Here is a 14,966-nt window from a genome sequence, read left to right on the forward strand (position 1 = left end):
GGGACTGCTGGGTGTCTAATACTCTTAAGATGTCAGGAAGCTGACGCAAAGCTGTGTTCTAATAACCTAAAATTAATAGTGAAAGAGTCTTTGCAAGAAATTAGCTCTATATAAAAGTTAATTGTATGGCCTTTGCACTAATTTGGCAACCAGGAACAAGAGCTGTGTTCTTCTTCCCACAAGGTAAGGTAAGTCACAGATATCAAAATGAGATCTGTATTCAAATGTTATGTCTTAATTTACAAAGCAAAATAAATGTTTGCAGAACTAATAATGAAACATTCTGCAAATAAATTCCATACTGATACATCTAAATTTGAGTCTGAATAGCTTCCACAAATTTACTTTTTCCCCTAATTCTTTTAAATTGTTCATCAGCAAAATGTTTGTAGTGATGGATTTGTTTCAGGAAATCCTGCAATTCTACAATTATAAACAGTCAAAACTATGCAACTTTCATCCTCCTTTTTGAGTGCTGTTACTGTATCTGGTAGCTGTTATTATTCCAGTGTCCCAGTTGCACTAGTATTGCCAAGAACACTACAGAATTTAGACCTTGTCAAATTCTATTAAAAAAATTAAAAAAAAAAAAAAAAATGACAACTATATTTTTCTTCTAGGAAAAAAAAAAAAGTATTTGCAGTAAAATCTTTGTAAATACTTTGGTAACTCTGATTTAGTTGAACTGTGACTTCAGTGCCAGTTGGAGCTGCTGTCAGTCTTGCTTTCAGTTTTTGGCTCCTTTCCTGGGTTTGGCTGCTACAGGTTATAAGAAATAATAAAAACATCTGCCCTCACCCCAGGAGTCTGGCAGAGTTTCACCCAGAAGGATGTGCGCTGCTGTTGATAATCTTTTCAGTACTTGGTGCCACCAGAACCAATAAGAACAGCAGAACAAGATAATCATGAAGAGGGTGGTTCTGAGCCAAATCTGCTGACATCAAAAGAGAAAATATTATATAGTGACTCAATCCCTCCTCTTTCCCATCATTATTATTCCCATCATTAGGATAAATATCTAAACATGTTTAGAGATCATGAGTGTATAAAACAGAAAGATTACAGAGGTTTAAGAAATGTTACATTTAGAAAAAACAGGTTTAAAATGGAGGTGAAGAGATTAGTCAGAAGATATAGCTTAAGCTCTGCACTGCCATAGGTCTGGGACAGGGTGGTCTTAAGCTCTGCACTGCCATAGGTCTGGGACAGGGTGGTATCATTTGTATTTATTATTATTTTGCGATGCTTCACAACAGTTACTTACATCAGTCTATCTCTTTTTCCAGGTGGTGATCCCTTTAGAGATGGTAACATTCAGAGTAGTAATAGAGAAACACAGGGAACTTTTTTTTTCCATTTCTCATTATTATTAAGGGATGCTTTAGGGAAAACAAACAAACAAAACATGAAGCTATTAAAAAATTATGGGTGGCACCTGCATCCTTGGGAATCTGTATGACGTACTTATGCAGCGCTGTAAATGGGGAAAAATAGGAATTCTAGGCTGGGTGATATCAGATTATCACCAAATTGCAAGATAAAACAAAGGGCATAGCTGATTTCCACCTCTCAAGACTGAAATTTCTGCAGTAGAATTAACTCTATTACAGATCATTGTCAACTTCTACCCTGCTTGATGGCTGAGCAAATTAAAACTCAGTACTCAGTGATGAGCTAACAATTATTATTCTTTGATTTCTTTCCCTCTATGTTTTAATCTCAGAAAAAGAGCTAAAAATTTACCTATCTTCTCACCTCTTTTATCTTTCCCTGTGAGTGGGCAGTAACTGCGAGCCGTGTCATGTACTTTATGGACAGATGGTAGTGTGGTAATGTGTTCTTATGGTATATGAAATATTTGCTGGCTTGGTAAATCTTGAAACTAAACACTGCAGAATCAGGAGCTGAAAACACCTGCCTGTCAAGACCCTCTCCTGCTCTCTGCTACTCATGTAGGGACTATTCCTGTTGATTCTGAGAAAAAGACCTGTAACTACATGTATGGAGATGAAGCCTCATCTCCAGGGTTTGCTACAGACAAGTTCAGCCTTGTATAAGCAAGAAAACTTAAATATAAGCCTTTCTGGTACCTATTTAATATTTAATGGTACCTATTCTAATAGCTTGTTAGCAATGGTTGAAAAATTACAGAGGCTGAAATGCTTGCCACAAGATTTTCCAGTCTTTTACAAAGTAGCGTTAAAATTAATTGTTTAAACTGATGGTAATTGGGATGTGCAAACTATCTAAAGCCAGAAATTTGGTTTTAATTCAGAGAAGATTTTTAGGCCCCTTTACAGTACTGGGCAAAAATATCCTATTATATTATTATTTTTTTAAGATCTGAACATTCAGGTTGGTCTGAATCTATTATGTTTTACATTTAATCTTTTTGAAGCCAAAATTAAGTGTAATTGAGTTTGAAATGCAACACAGACTGTGTTCTTAATGAATATTAGCTCTTTAACTACTCATGCTTTTCATGACGTCATGATGTGAAATTCCAATAACAAAATCATAGAACCATGACGCAATGCATCCTTGTTTTCTTGTTTTATAAAACCTGAGGTTTTTTTATATACCTTATAATACTGCTTTTTCTTTAAGATTCAGTTCTTGGAATCGTTTATTTTTGCCATGTTCCTGCTAATGGTTGTTGATTGAAATGCTGGAAGGAAAGTCCCTAAAGTTTTCAAGTACTAGGGAGGATCCTAGGTGGAAACTCCAACCAGCAATCATCTTACGTTTAGAGTTTAACCAGTTCTCCAGTGCATGTCCAAAGGTGAGAACAGTATTACATATGAAAATTTAATCTACCACTACAAAACAGTAAGTCAATTAATTTTAACAGAGACTTGTGTTGCACTTTACCTTGTTTCTAGTTTTAGAATTTTAGATGTAATAAGTGGGGACTTTGGTCATTTCTGTAGCAGCTACTGCAGTGATTGTTATTATTCCTGGCTTATACTTCTGTTCAGAAAATTTTGATGCTGATATTTACTGTCTAGAAGGTGAAAGAAATACTATCTTTTACCTAAAAGAAATTGATGAATGAGAATAAATTATTGTTCTTGCAGGTTTAAAAACTTTTGTCCATTTAGTTTTTTTTTTTTTTTTGGAAATGAAGTCATGAGTTTAAGATTGCACAAAAATAGTTTCCATAGCAGTTTAATGAATGAGGTCATAGCTACTTGATTAAGTAAAGACACTTGTACATTTCTTAGTCTGAGGTGGCTGGTCCTCTAGGGCAAAACGCTTACTTAATTCAAAGTAATCATTTAAATTGCAGCTTTACAACTAAATCTCCATTTTTAACATTTTTGAGAATTACAGCTCTGTACCTTTCCTCCAGTTTCCTGACAGTTTGTTTATGTGTTCTGTCTCGCTCCCATAAAGTTCTTCCAGTTTGAGTACAGTATTATACACTATAATCTTTGAGGTGAGAACTGCTGTGTAGTATTAAATATTTTTACTTACTTGTTGACTGACTTTCTGCTCTTCATGTGCTGCATGCTTGATCTCAATTTCCTATGTCAGCAAAGGCTTAGATATGGTTTTCCATCCTATAGAACTGCTTTTGGTTTATTTTCACCTCCTTTGTAATTTTAATGTAATAACCGTATAGTATTAATACTTCTGTATCAAAAAAAGTCCTTAGAGGTGACTGTTTTGGCCAATTTACAAAGTAATGTTATATTTCTTTGTATTCTTCAAATCAGCATTGATCTATGTGTTTAATGGTAATACCAAATACTTGCAAATATAAATTTCACAGTTATTTTTGTTTTTCTTTTTTCTTTTTAATCCTGTTTGCTTTAAAACCTCTTGAAAAATCTTGAAAAAGAGACTATAATGTCTCTATAAAAATGTGAATACAAATAGAGTTTATTTGACACAAGGAAAGCTGCTTATACTCACAAACAATATGTCCTATTTGTATAATAGAAGCAGCGTTTGTTCATGGCCTTTCCTCCCACATGCAAACATTTGCTTTGAATGAAATGAGTACCTAAGATTTCTGTGAACGATTCTTCTAGGGGTTCTCTTGTTCATGAAAATGAGAAGTTGAGTCTGTTGTACCAGGGCCAAGATACCAGCTTTGGAATAGTTCCAATGCCTTGTGGTTAGCAACTGTTCCTAAAGCTGTGCAGTGCCTTTCTTTGACCCATCCAGTCTGTGATTTTTGGTTATCAGAAAGGGGTGTTAAAGAGTTACTAGTGCTAGGTGCTCTAGTTTTCTCATCTTCAGTAATACACAGCAGCTGAGCTCTTTGAAAATTACTCTATTGGAACATACCATTAACTGTACTGTTTCTGACTTTGACTTTGGAAAGAGAAAAGGTGAGGTGGAAAGAATTACCTTCTACAATCCAGACTGGCATCTCTTTCTCTCTTATACTTCTTGTTCCAGAAAAAAAGTATTGCAAAATCAATATCTTGAAAGAAAGCATACTGTTTGCTAATAGATAAAAGCTTTCTTGTGCAGGATGGAGAAAAGCATGCAACTGGAAAGATACTGAGAATTTAATTTCACTCACAAAGCAATTAGACATCTTGTTTTATATGTTGAATTTACATATATCTGTTAATAAAATAAAACTTCTACCACTGGAGCTTTTTAATGATCTACTCTACTTTTTAATGATCTATCCCAGTTATGAACATTCCTGGTACAGAAGGGGCTTTTCAGCAATTTCATTATTTCAGCTTTTACCATTTACATTCTTTCATAATTTGCATCATATAAAGAAGAATAGTCTTTAGTGATTTGTCTTAAAATTAGGAAAATTCTTCCCTTGACAGTAGTTTTAATAAGAATGAATAGGAAGGGGTGATTGAAACATTTTTTTTTTTTTTTTTTTTTGAGTTGGATATTAATGTTAACCAGAATGACAAAATTTTATGACATTTTATATAGTTATATCCTATAATTAAGATAAAAGATTAAGGTCATTTTTTCTTGATTATGTCTTTTTTTCCCTCATATTCAGATAGTGCTTCCAGACTTTTGTTTTGCAGTGAATATTGTGTCAGAAAAATTAGTTATGTATGAAGACAGTAAGTGTTTTTTTTTTTCTACTGCTTGTAACAAATTATTATTATTAATAATTATTATTATTATTAATTATTGATACATAAAATATTCTAGCATCTCTTGCAGAAAGAAGTTTCTCTTGTATTAAACAGTCAGTGGGGTGTGAATAATTTGTCAGAGTGCATTTAGGGATGATATCCTGTATCACTTATTAGCAAGTGTGTTTGATTTGGCTTCTATTAGAGAGAAAACAAAATAGGAAGATGTAAAAGAAAATATGTACATGTTTTTTTCTCTACTTTATGATTTTCAATTAAGCAACCAATTCCATTTTATGAGTTTGATAATTCAGCAGCTTTTGACATTACTTCATATATTTTTACAAATTTAGTATCTGTCATATTAAATGCTGGTAATCCAGCATGGCTACTCTGAAGTTCTTTATAAAATACACTTTCTGAACAATTTATAGCAATGTAATGCTTGAATTATGAAACGGATTGTTTAACACAACTCCTCTGTCTTACATAGTACGTATCTGATCTGCTTAATGCACCTATTTCTATGATAATGTGTCTTTGATTTAAGCTTTGTCCCCATTAATAAAATGAAATGCTTGTTTTGCCCTTTTCCTTGCTACTTTATAATTGAACAGGGTCTTTAGGGAATATTTTAATGTGATTATAATGCAGTCTCCTTACAGGAAATTAATAAGGAATGGCCTGTAGATTACAGAAAATGAAAATAAATTTTTGAGTAGTGGGTGGATGTTATTTTGAGAACTTAAGTACTTTCACTGGATACTTCTAACTTCTACATCACTGACTTGTCTGGTTTGTTTGTTTGTTTATTGCAGACAGTAAATTATTATGTAGATTTTGTAACAAATGGCCTGATTATAGAACCAGAAATAACAAAGGGAAGCTAGTAGATTTGTTTTTAAGAGTAAATAGAAATGAAACTCATCAAACAAGCTTCTGAACTTGTAGTCAATATCTGTAAAACTTTGCTAATTTATACTAAACACAATAAGTTCTTAAAAACCTCTCAGGTTGTTCATTTAAATGCATAGAAGTTTGGACTGTCTTTGTATCCTAGATTCTCAGCTGTAAGAATTGTGCTCTCCTTTCAGTCTCTTTCATTATTTTATAAATATTTAAAAAAACTGTTATTAGAAGGCCATATGATGTTTAACTAGGTGTTTTTGTACTTAAAATTTCAGATAATGTAGGTCTCTGCTGTATTTTGTTATGATGTGAGAATTATACTCAGGAATCCATCATTTGACATTATGTTACGCTATGGATCATGGCTGGAATGCTGCATTTTACTCAAGTAGTTTCCTTTGCCTCTCAGGTCAAACATTAATTCCTCTACCACAGCAATTTTTTTCAGTCAAAACAATGAAGATTTTAAACAGATGACACATATTGGAAATATGAAGGACACAGAAAAAATATGTCAGGTTTATTGAAAGTATGTTCTAATGCAACAAGGAAGCTTGTCACTGGAAAAAGAAAACATTTGGCCTTGCAACCTAGAGCTTTCACAGTAAGGGAGTTTTTGGTCAGCAAAGAAGGTGAGGCTCTGGTTATAACTAAGGACTAGAAAAGAATGTCTGAAAGAATGAAAAGAGCATAACAGTTAGTCTTAAGCTAATAAGTTTTTGAATCTATTTAGGACTTACTTTTTCTTATCCTGACAAATTTGCAAAATCCAGGGTTACACAGCTAGTGAATATTTTATGAGATAAAAATGCTTGGCTACCTCATCAGTCATGTTTTCCACAGATCATTCTGTTGCCTTTTATTCAGTGAAAGGAATAATGTTTTTTTTCTGGATATCAATAATTAATCCTTTTATATTAGCCAAGCTGTAGCTACAGTATGATAGCTGACGTCAGTGCAACCCAATATTGACTACAAACCTTATGTTCTAAGAAGTACTGTGGATAGGCCATTTTATGGAGAGTTTCAATTATCTGGTGTTTTGTTACTTTAGCCTTTGCTTTCTCATTCCTCCAAGACTCACTGTTTCTGAGGAGATTTGTACATCTCCCTACAGCTATTTGCTATTTATTTCTCACCTTCTTATCTGCTTTATTTTGGTAAAAATATTTTGCATTCCTGTGTTGGATAAGCTGCAGTAGAACAGGTGAACTGCTTATTTATTTATTTACTTACTTATACCAAATGAATTGGATTTTACTAACTACTTAGAATGAAAATTATAGATGGTAACTATAACGGATTGAGAACATCTGTTGTGGTATAGTGTTCAGTTGTGGTACCTTGTGTTTTGACATGTACAGTATGTTATCCAGCTGCTGAGAACAGAGCATAATATTTGGTCCTTTTAGACCCCTGTTTTAAGCTATCACTATGGCAAGATAATCTGTTTAAGGCCATGCAATTGTTGTTTTTAAGTATCTGCTTAATTGACCATACTGCTTCAATGTGTGTGATGCAGGCATGACTCAGTATTCCCATTACAGTGATACTTCATGAGTTTTATATTGTAGTCATACTAGATAAATTTTAGGTAATCAAGACTTTTGCTTCATCACATTTTAACTCAGTTATTTTTACTCACATTACTTCCCTGCCTCCTATGTTTTCTAACATATTTTGACAAATTATCAAAATTCTTTCTATACGAACACTTCAGAGAGCTTACCAGGCTCAAAGTGTTCTTAACATACTCCCTATGTCTTCAGGGTTTCTGAGAAACAAGAAGTCGATGCTTAAGTTTTCATAATTTTTTTCTGATTATATTTTATGCAGCTCTAATTTGAATGGAGTTTCTGTGTAGTTCTGGTTTTGTTCAGATATCCTAGAGAGATAGTAAAGCAGGCAGAACTACATTTTTAGAAATGAAAAACTTTCATGAGTGCTTTTCTCTTTTTAAAGTCTGCTTATTTAGAATAGCTGTGTTTAGGCATCCCATTTATTGTTTAATCTAAACAAATGTTATTGAAAATGTAAGACAAAACATTGAAGTTTCTAATCCAAGACCGTGTCAAACCACTGCTAGAACTGTGAGTACTGCTTCCTGCATTCCCCTCCCTTCCTCATCATGCATGTTCGATTTTGTCACTACATTCAGGAAAGATATATAATAAAATATACTTCTCACTTTATCTACCTGGATGTGCCTAACATCAAGTAACTAAAATAATGAGCTCTTTGTGAAACAACAGGTAAGCAGACTGCATAAAGATAGTGTTGTCTTACTTGTAGCTACTGAGCCTGTAAATAATTAAACAATTACCATCACTGTCAGGTAATTGTTAAACACCTTTTTTTTCATATTGCAATGCTGGTTAGTTAATGCTTTGAGGTGAAGAAATGGCAGTAGGACAGGGCTGTGCAATTAATAGCAGGACTGATTTATACACACTGTAAATGAAAGTGGCCTTCTAGTTTCCCTTAGTGATTTCTGCAAAATTGCATAATGATTTGGGAATAAACATTCCTTAATATTTAATTGGCATTTAAGTAATCCATGGAGAAGAAAAATATGAAAACATCCCGACTAAATATGATTATTACGTGATAATAATTTGCTTGAATATTAGTCATAGCTACAATGATGGCAGGAGTTAGGCTTGATATGTAATTGGTCATGAGACTCTTCTCCAAAGGATACTTAGCAGTGTAAGATTGTTTGAATATGTTAATTAAGAAGCAGTGGGTGGAGGAGGTTTTAAAGGAGGCAAAATAAGTAGTATAAGTTCATAAGTACAGCTGCCCCAGTGCTACAGACTTAATTATCTTCAGATAATCGTATTTTGCATAGAATTTTCACATCGTATTACTGTGTTCCGTTGACAACCGAAAGTCAACGTAACTCTGAAAAGATCTTTAGAGAATAAGAATGTATTGAAAATATAAGTTACCTTTCTCCTTTAACAAAGTAACTTATTTAGTTTCATAAAGTGTTAGGAAATATTATTTTTATGTTCTTATGAATTATTATGTCTTGTACATTATTTGATACATTGACAAGAAGGTTGTGGGTAAGAGACATAAGCAACAGTAGTGTTTTCCAACCTTAATATTTTAAATTTCACTGCCATAAAATGTTTTTTTCTATTCAGACATTTTTATTTAATTTCCTGTGGTTCTTTGACTTTCTAGAACAGAATTCTTAATTAGGGATTTTTTTCAGCAAGGTGTGTTTGCCTGTGATTTTAAATAGGAATGCTAGGAGGAAAAAAAAGAAAATCTGTAGTTTCACCCTTGTTCTGCCTCTGATTTCATGGCTGACTAATTTAGGCACCAAATTACTGTCTCTGTTTCTTATCAAAGAAGAAGAGCTAATTGCATGTCTCGCATTATGAAAACTGCATCAATACCCAGTATCAGCATGTTCAGTGTATGCTAGTGTGCAGCCAGCTGGGGCCCACGTGCTTCACAGAGGAGGGTAGTGAAGTAAAATCTGATGTGAAAAATTTACAGTCTGAAATACAAGATCTAACAGCTACAAAAAACAGATAAACTGGTGGGAAGAGAGAACTAAGTAGTATGGAGCATGTGTAATTTTTAACAAATCCATGTTATCCTGGCTGCTGTATGGCTGTGACCCACTCAGGCTGGCAGCCAGATCTGCCCCAGACAGGTTAGCAAGGAGCTGCCCCTGATGTCCAGGTACTGCTCAAGATGTCAGCCCATGATTGTGCGGGTTGGGATCAACTCCGGTGATGAAGGACAGTTATGGGATGACCATGGTAATGGGCTCTGCTGGATGGTGCTCATGGCTTGTTAGGGCTGTGGGGAGCTGAAGGCCCTCATCTGTGATGAAACGGGCTTCTGGGACATGGATAGGATGGGGAGGCCTTGGAGGAGGGATCAGGGACTTGAATATTGACTAAACATCAATATTCTACTTTTATTTTATTCTAATATTCTGTCTAAGCAATGAGCACATTTCTGTAGGCTGTTCTTTATAACTGAGTAATGTGGTATGTTTTCTTCAATGCTGAGTGCAAAGCATCTCATTCATTGTATCAGTATTTATCAAAGAATGAGGTCCAGCTATGCAAATACAGAGTAGTTTTTATCTTCTATCTGTCTATTTGATTAGAAAGAACTGAATTACTCTTGTAACTGTGAATAACTTGTTATAAACAATATGACCATATCATGCTCATTGCTAGTAAGAAGACAGAGCCTATATTTTCAGTAGGAGAGTACCAGGCAAGAATCTGTCTAGAAAATTATGATGCAAAACTGAGATTCTACAAGAACTATTGGTCTCCATGTTACATTTTTAGTGTTGTTCCACTGCCCTTTGACAGATTCAGTGTAACTGCTTTATTAGTTCACTACTGCTTTCAAGAAATGCCACTATGCTTATATCCATCTGTGTTCTCAAGTTCATCTCACAGCTGCAAATTATGACCCCAATATGTGTGGTATTCCTTCTACAGTAATAATCACTCAACCAGTATCAAACATCTTTTCTTTTATAACAGGAGTCCCCCAGTAGGGTTAATGACAATATTTTTGCTTCTTAGTGGCCTATAGGAGAATGATCTATAAGCAAGATTTTTCAAGATGTTGGTATGTGCTGAGTCCTTGAAACACTAATATATATCTGTGTGCAGTTCAAGTGCTCAGTATTACCTTAGCATGGAATTTTGCTGCCTGCCCTATGCTTTTCTTGTGTAATGTAACTTGTCAAGTATTTAGGAAGTCCTTAGTATTATGCAGTCACCAAAAGCATGCTCATGGCACAGTTTGATATTTGCATATGATCTGTTTTAAAATGCTGTACAATCTAAATGGGCTTTTTCTGTCATTTCCCTTGATTTTTATTTTTTTTTTCCCCTTTGTGCAGCATCCATGACTATAGCACATAGCAGGCATTTACATCCTTGCTGCAGCATTTGTGAAGAGACTGATCTGAATTCCAATGTGTGTGACTCATCAGTCAGCTTAGTGCAGCTGAGGCTCCTTTTTTAATTTCTAGCTATCTATTCTATGAGAGCCACTCACTGTGATGTATTACACACTTTCATTGAAACACTGGTTCAATGATAGCATGGCAGCTCCCTGCAGATTTTCTGTGGTGTATTATTGTCTTGTTACATAATGCTTCTTAGTGAAGGCTTACCCAGGTAATTAATAGTAATGATAGCAGTTTAAAATTGTATGTATTTCATGTTCACACTTAGTATGCATTGTTTTGAACTAATAGGTCAAACAGTCCTTCATTACATGTCTTAAATTCTTTTACGTGTAGCTCTGTAACCATATACTTAGTCTTGTTGATATACTGCATGTAAGTAAGTAGTGTAGAACATATTTGATGCCAGATGTATTCCTTCAGAGTTTAAGGTAATGAAGAACGTTATCTGTTAGTCAGGCACCTTACTGAATAGCTGCCTATGGGGAGGCATGGCTAAGGGGTTGCTTAATTTCATGTAGCAGGAATCCAGCAGGATTGTTTTGTTCACAAGACTGCTCATAGCATTTTCTAGCATTAACTCTATATTAACTTTGTCAAACTGTTAAACATTAACAAACCCAAATCCTTATTTTGCAGGAGGCCCAGAAGATCAATGGTGGTGGAGATACACAGGCAGATGGGGCCTGCAAACCAACAGACGAAAAAGAGGAGAATGTGGCAGCAGAAGTGGGATGGATGACCTCTGTGAAAGACTGGGCAGGAGTCATGATATCTGCCCAGACACTAACTGGCAGAGTACTTGTAAGTTTTCCATGATTTTCTGTTCCCGTATCTTAAAGATCATTTGTTATAAAACACTCTGTCCCAGCATTAGTGGAGGACTTGTGGTTGATTTGTTGCAGCATCACTGAGTCAAGACCAGTTTTTTTTCTTAGAAGTAAAATAGCAGACTAATTCCCACTGTGAAGGTAAGCAAAGACAACAAGTAAAAAGTTGTCCTTTCTACCATAGCTTCAGAGTGATCCACCCTTGCCTCAATCTGTTTTGGTGTTCTGACACCATGATTCTGAGCTCTGAAGACTAAGCTTAGTAATTTCATATTCATATTATATCACAAAACCATAGGCTTATTTTGTTTGGAAATTTTCTTTAGGAAATTAGAAAAATTCCATTTTGTTAGCAAAAACAGAAGCCAATTTGGAAAATAAGTGCAAAGATAGCAGTCAGAACTGTAAATCTGAGACATGCTTGAACTGGACATGCAGTGGGATTTGCGATACATCTAAAAAAAAGAAATGATTTCATGTTCTCCTGATCTCTTCTTCTATGATCTTAACAAATATTTTTATTATGAAGCAGTTATGTATCAAACAGTGTCAGATATAGCGATGACTTGTAATTTAAAGTTCTGGTAAAAGCTAACAGGTTTTCACTTTATTTGAATATAATTATTTTATAGCCTTGTCAAATCATACCGAATTGAAAGAGTTTTCTGTGGAATTCACAGGAGTGTAAGATGTCTCATGTGTAATTTTCTGTTGATAGAAAGCAAGTACTTACAAACAGCTGAAGTGTTTTAAATCCCATTTAAAATTCGTGTAATCCCAGAGGTTCTTTAGCTAGGTTGGGTTAAAATGAATACAGAATTTGTGTCCATGGTTACATTTTTAAGAGATACTGTACTTCCAGTCAGATCTTTCCTATTAAGTATTTTTTTAGTGGTGGGAAGGAAAGTATAAGACAGGAAATAAACTGCTAATTCTAATCAAGTCCTTTGCACTGAAAAGTTTAAGTGGCTTAGTGGCTATTGTATTATTAGTTGCGCAATTACATTATTTTTATTATTTTTTCCTAACAAAGTACATTCTGTTGATTTGCTTATGTTATCATATATATGTTGATCATATTATGAGAAGCAGCATATTGATCATTCACATGTTTTTCTGACATCTTCATAATTAAAAATAGCAAGTCTTAAAGACCAGCTTCTTTTAGAAGTTCAAGTACTATGGTTAGATCATGCAAAACCAGTCTTTTGCTGCTGGCTATGCATTCTGAAATGAGGCAGTGTTGTTTTTAGTGAAGTGAGCACAAATACAAAGCAACTGTTGGGGCCAAAACATAAAATATGAAACACATTGCTTTATATTTTTATTTAAGACGATGTGAGAACTTGTTCAATTCCATTTGATTGTGCCTATTTATTTTTGGGTAACATACTTACAATTTACCACGGAATTTTAAAAGGTACTTGTTTATTTCCTTTTCTTTTCTTTTTCTTTTTTTTTTTTTTTTTTTTTTTTTTTTTCTCTCCTGTCAGCTGAATAGCTGTTGAGCAGATTACTGCTGTGAGAGTATGTATCTAAATTCTTCTCACATGTCCAGCAGCTACTGTGCACTTATCAATACAGCTAAGCAGCTGAGAAACAAGTTGCAGACTATAGGACTTACTAGTTAATTTTGGTTAGTTGAGAAAATGAGTGATATTTATTTTAACACACCAGTTTCAGGACGTGAATTAATAGGATTTAGTTTTTAGAAGACCATTTTCAAAATGAATATTAGCATTTCACTTAAAATTTACATTGTGGTTATATGTGCTGAAGATAAACTGCTTCAAAGAATGTTTGTGCTAAAGAGAGTATTCATGTTATTTGTAGATATATCATATTGCTAAGTCAAGCTAATATATTTATCAAATATTGTTTGAAAAGACTATTACTTACTCATGAACTTCCACTAACTTAACACAGTCTGTTCCTACTGGCTATTATATTTCTAATTCACTGTGTGGATTATTTTTTTCTGTTGGAGAATAAGCTAGTGGCTTTACAGTACTACAGAATCTAAATTGTATTAGAAATCGATAGATAAAGAAATTATAGAATGTTTTTGAACTGTGAGATTTTAAATTAAAGTTAATCTACGCATTCATTACTGCTTTAAGAACTTAAATTCTATGCTTGACATTTCATTTGTACGTGAAGGAATATTTATAGCACTCAGCTTCATCTGAAGGGTGGGTTTTGGAAGTATCATGAAGATTGGAACAGGCCACTAAGATCACCTAGTCCAGCTGTCAACACATCATCATTATGCTCACTAAAACATCACTCTCAGTGCCACATCTACACATTTATTGAACACCTCCAAAGACAGTGATTCCACTACTTTCCTGGCAGCCTGTTTCAATATTCGAGCATTTTAAAGTCATTGTCTCTCACTGCTAGTTATGTGGGAGTGCTTCATACAAACTTCCCTGTCAGGCACCATTGTGTCATACTGCCCCTTTGCTGCCATCTGTCTGATAGAAACAAAATTTTACAGAATATTGGTGGGAAAGTTCAGCCTCTACTGCCATACCACTATCATTTGTCTCTGGTGTCTTGCCAAAAAAATAAAATAGGAGGCATTACTTTTGGACTAGCCTTTGTGAATAAGAATTTTGTATACTTTTTAGAAAGTTCCCATATTTAATTTTGTAAGCAAATCATGTAAGAACACTGTAAATGAACTTATGTAGTGCTGTTTATAGGCCATGGCATAAATCTAAATTAAAAAAAAAAAAAGTAAAAATTCAGGGAGATTCAGATTTACTTTGAAGTATGACAGTATAATGCGGTACATGGTGTGGAAGTGTCAGATAAAAATTCATAATTAATCTGAACAATCTGGAAATTAGAGGTATTTTTGCTTCCTGAAATTAGTTTTTCTAATCATTCAAGAAAAAATAAAAAGACTTCCTTAATTAAGCAATTTAAAGTGTGTGATACACAAGGGAAAGTTGTAAGTACACTGTTGAATTTACTACAGATTAATCTATGACACAGTTGAGGGCTTTCCTTTAAACCAAGAAATAAAATTATTAGTGTAATTTTGAAATATAAATGACAGAGCACTTTGCAATTTTCTTGCATTTAAACACATGACATGTAAATGCATAGCAAAGAGAGGAGCTTTACGTATCTGTCTAGTGCTGAGTGCCATGTGGTGTTTTCGCATGCTGCCTTGATTCACAG

At 34.1% G+C, this 14,966-nt stretch overlaps 1 protein-coding gene across 40 annotated transcripts in view; it reads left to right on the forward strand.

Moving 5' to 3' along the window:
- KCNMA1 (potassium calcium-activated channel subfamily M alpha 1) overlaps positions 1 to 14,966 on the forward strand; it is a 403,732-nt gene that overhangs the window by 106,954 nt on the left and 281,812 nt on the right. For all 40 annotated transcript variants that reach the window (XM_072340339.1, XM_072340340.1, XM_072340330.1 and 37 more), the window contains one exon: positions 11,584 to 11,748. In XM_072340339.1, coding sequence (XP_072196440.1) covers positions 11,584 to 11,748 — 165 coding nt within the window. The remainder of the gene's footprint in view (positions 1 to 11,583; positions 11,749 to 14,966) is intronic.

The sequence above is a fragment of the Excalfactoria chinensis genome, chromosome 6 (genome assembly GCF_039878825.1).
Source record: "Excalfactoria chinensis isolate bCotChi1 chromosome 6, bCotChi1.hap2, whole genome shotgun sequence".
NCBI classification, from domain to species: Eukaryota; Metazoa; Chordata; class Aves; order Galliformes; family Phasianidae; genus Excalfactoria; species Excalfactoria chinensis.